The following is a 2,959-nucleotide window of genomic DNA, read 5'->3' as shown; positions in this document are numbered from 1 at the left end:
AGACAGAGCATGAGCATGGGAGGGGCAGAGAGAGGTGAAGACACATAATCTGAAGCAGGCTCCAGGCTCCAAGCTCCAAGCTGCCAGCACAGAGCCTGACACGGGGCTCAAACTCATGAACCATGAGATCATGACCTGAGCCAAAGTCAGAAGCTTGACTGACTGAGCCACCCAGGCACCCCCACTCTTGCTCTTGAACAAAATAAGTCTCTTTCCCAAAAATGGTTTTCTTAAATGGAGACATTTTAATTGCCTCTAACATGCAATCTTTCTGGAGAGTCTGAAAAAAAACTTCATAGTCTTTGACAATTTTAAAATTCCAACTCTAAAGATTTATCTTAGGAAAATTACTAAGAATAATCACCAATGAGAATGTTTATTTTATTATTGTTTATGGCAAAACATGGAAGCAACATTAAGTCCCCCGAATCAGGGAACTCGTTACACAAATCATGATGCATTCATATAATGGACTATAATAGTGTTGATCAATATTTATTAGCACAGAAGAATATTGACAATTGTACTATTAATTAAAAGATCAGGTTATAAAGTATTCTGAAATTATCCCATTTTGTGACTTTCTTTAGAAAATTTGGAAATAGATCCTGAAATTATTAGCAGGAGTTATTTTTAGGCAGTAAGATTTTTGATTGGTCTTAATCATCTTCCTTATGCTTATCTACATTAATACATCTTTATATGGGTATGCATCATTTTTTTAGAGAGAAAAATTACACATTCAAAATTATAATTATATACAATTATGCTCTATCTATATACCTATATAGTGAGATATATGCTAGCAGAGGCAAAATCAGGTCACAGCAGTCAGGAGGATTGCTAAGGTTTCAAAATTGGCATCTTGTGTTTTGGGAATCATAGACAAGCTGACACTCTGCCCTGAGACTAAGCAATAGAATTCATTGGGCTGGGTACTTAGTTAAAAACATATTTTCAGTTTCCCCCGGGAAAATGGGAATCAGCTAAAAATTATCACCTGGAACTTACACTGATATGCAACTACATTGAGCCTCAAGCCTCAAGGCCCCCAGGTACCTCTACTTTATTTCAAGTCTGCCCTACCCTGGGGCAACAGACCCTAGGCATGGGCCCAGACTGTCTTCTAAGGTACAGTCCTTTGGGACCTGGGGTTTCATACCTGGCTTATGAGTTGTTTCATATGATCATCTCACACCTGGAAGTCCAGCCAAGTTGAAGTCCATGTCATTGGCAAGTACCCCACTTGTATGTGGAAGGACCATTTCCACCTGGAAAGTTCTTCCCCTCGTTCCACACCCAGCACCAAAGTCTGCTTGTCTTTAAAAGCCTTGTTGAAAACAACTACCCCAGAGGCCTGTTCTCCCTCAAGCAGCATGCTCTGCTTCAGATTTCTCTTTCCAAGACCCAGGAAACCACTTTTGATCTGCACCGTCAGGATGAGTCTCTCCCTTCTGTCCTTGACTTTTTGTACTCTTTTCCTCCTTTGAGTTCATACAAAGTGAGAAAAAAAGAAGTATGTCAATCACCTTAAAATTATATTTATTATTATACATATTTCAACCTACAACGTACATTGCTTCTCGCACTAGATTGTAAGCTTTTCTAGAACAGGAACAAATCTTCCTATTACATTGAGGAACACAGAGCACAGTATAGAGTAGGTGCTCAACATATGCTTACCACACTGAAGCTGTCAGTGCGAGGATTATGCAACAACATGGGTTGACAGCTATGAGGATACAGAGACAGAAATCTCAAACCATGTGTCTTTGAATCACCAGCATCTTGAAACAGTCAGCATCTTGGGAGGAAGGAAGAAGGTGCAGCCTCCACCTCAGCCCTTACAAGGGATCTCAGGGGTTCATAGCAGCCATAGCTTCAACTCCAAGTTGTTGCTGAGATGAAGGAGTGGGTGGAAGACAGGAGCAGGAGTGCAGCTTATAGGGGCCAGGAAGTGTTTCCCAGTCCAAATGAGAAGGGGGGACCCTGAGCTTCCCAGCGGAATAAAAGCAGAAACCTGGGTAGGGAGAGAGAAACTGTACCTGTGTCCCTCTCCTTCGGGCCAGTCACCTTAGCACTCCTCCTCTTTGATATGGTAGACTGTGGCACCACTGAGGCAGCAGGGTTTCTTGCAGCGAGCCCTCTGAGAGTGTCCCAGACTCTGATCTCCTGGCTTCTGGGAACTGGAATCACTGACCTGGACTCCTGGACGGAGGTCACAGAAAGGAGCAGAGTAGGCAGGGAGGGAGGGGTTTGGGCACTGGGGAGGGGTACATTTGGGAGCAATAGGGGGCTCCCAAGATTGCTGCTTCTGCTGTGACATCAGTGGGCTAGTGAGTGGAAGCTGGAAGGAAAAAGAGCATTGGATTAGGTCAGGGCCTTGATTCTTTCTCCATGGGCTGGGACTGTCAAAATGAAGCTGGCATTTACAACCTTCTAAAATCCATCCCAGGAAGGACAGAAATGGGTCTGAGAGGGTAAATTGGGGGAGTGAGCCATGGTGGGAACCCTCAGGGGACCCACTCACCAACAACCAAGCTAATAACTTATTCTTCTTAAACAAAATGCAGCTGAGTTGAGCAGACCATCCACTTTCCCAGGCCAGTGTCCACCATGTTCAAGTGTGAAGGAGAAGCAAATCTCTACTCTTTCTTCACTCAGTCTTACTTTGCTCTGAGTGTCCTAATCCTGCTTGTATCTTCTTTGCCTCCTCATCCCTCTGTCTTCTATAATTTTCTCCCATGTTAAATAATTTGAGGTCTTTTGCAGGGACCACTTCCCTTCCCTAAAGCTCTCTTACCTGGTGAGAGGAGAAATCAGGCCTGCTTTTGCAGCACTGGGTGAGGGACATCCAAGTGTCTCCCCACCCAGAAGTAGTATCACCCTAGAGGAGGATGTGTGGACAAATCATCCAAGAAGGAGTCTGGAGGCCTTTTATACATCCTCCAGTGAAGAC

The 2,959-nt window shown here is 43.9% G+C and overlaps 1 protein-coding gene across 3 annotated transcripts; it reads right to left on the bottom strand.

The window, feature by feature from the left end:
* Positions 1-360: 360 nt before the first annotated feature.
* On the bottom strand, positions 361-2,959 carry LCE6A (late cornified envelope 6A). 3 transcript variants are annotated; one of them, XR_015255128.1, is made up of 3 exons: positions 2,804-2,959; positions 1,684-2,347; positions 361-1,484 (listed from the first exon to the last, which is right to left on the bottom strand). XR_015255128.1 is itself a non-coding variant. In XM_086718266.1 (3 exons), the coding sequence occupies exons 1-2, from the start codon at positions 2,852-2,854 to the stop codon at positions 2,075-2,077; spliced, it is 324 nt and encodes a 107-aa protein (XP_086574392.1). In that variant the 5' UTR covers positions 2,855-2,959; the 3' UTR covers positions 361-1,484; positions 2,046-2,074. The 3 variants fall into 3 exon arrangements, 1 of the variants encoding a protein (XP_086574392.1); XR_015255129.1 differs by lacking the exon at positions 2,804-2,959 and adding an exon at positions 2,531-2,797; XM_086718266.1 differs by having other exon boundaries at positions 2,046-2,347.

The sequence above is a fragment of the Puma concolor genome, chromosome C1, assembly GCF_028749965.1.
Source record: "Puma concolor isolate L17-30 chromosome C1, mPumCon1.1.hap2, whole genome shotgun sequence".
In the NCBI taxonomy this organism is placed as follows: domain Eukaryota; kingdom Metazoa; phylum Chordata; class Mammalia; order Carnivora; family Felidae; genus Puma; species Puma concolor.
The sequence above is the reverse complement of the archived record's forward strand: the minus strand, read 5'-3'. Positions and strand labels throughout refer to the sequence as shown.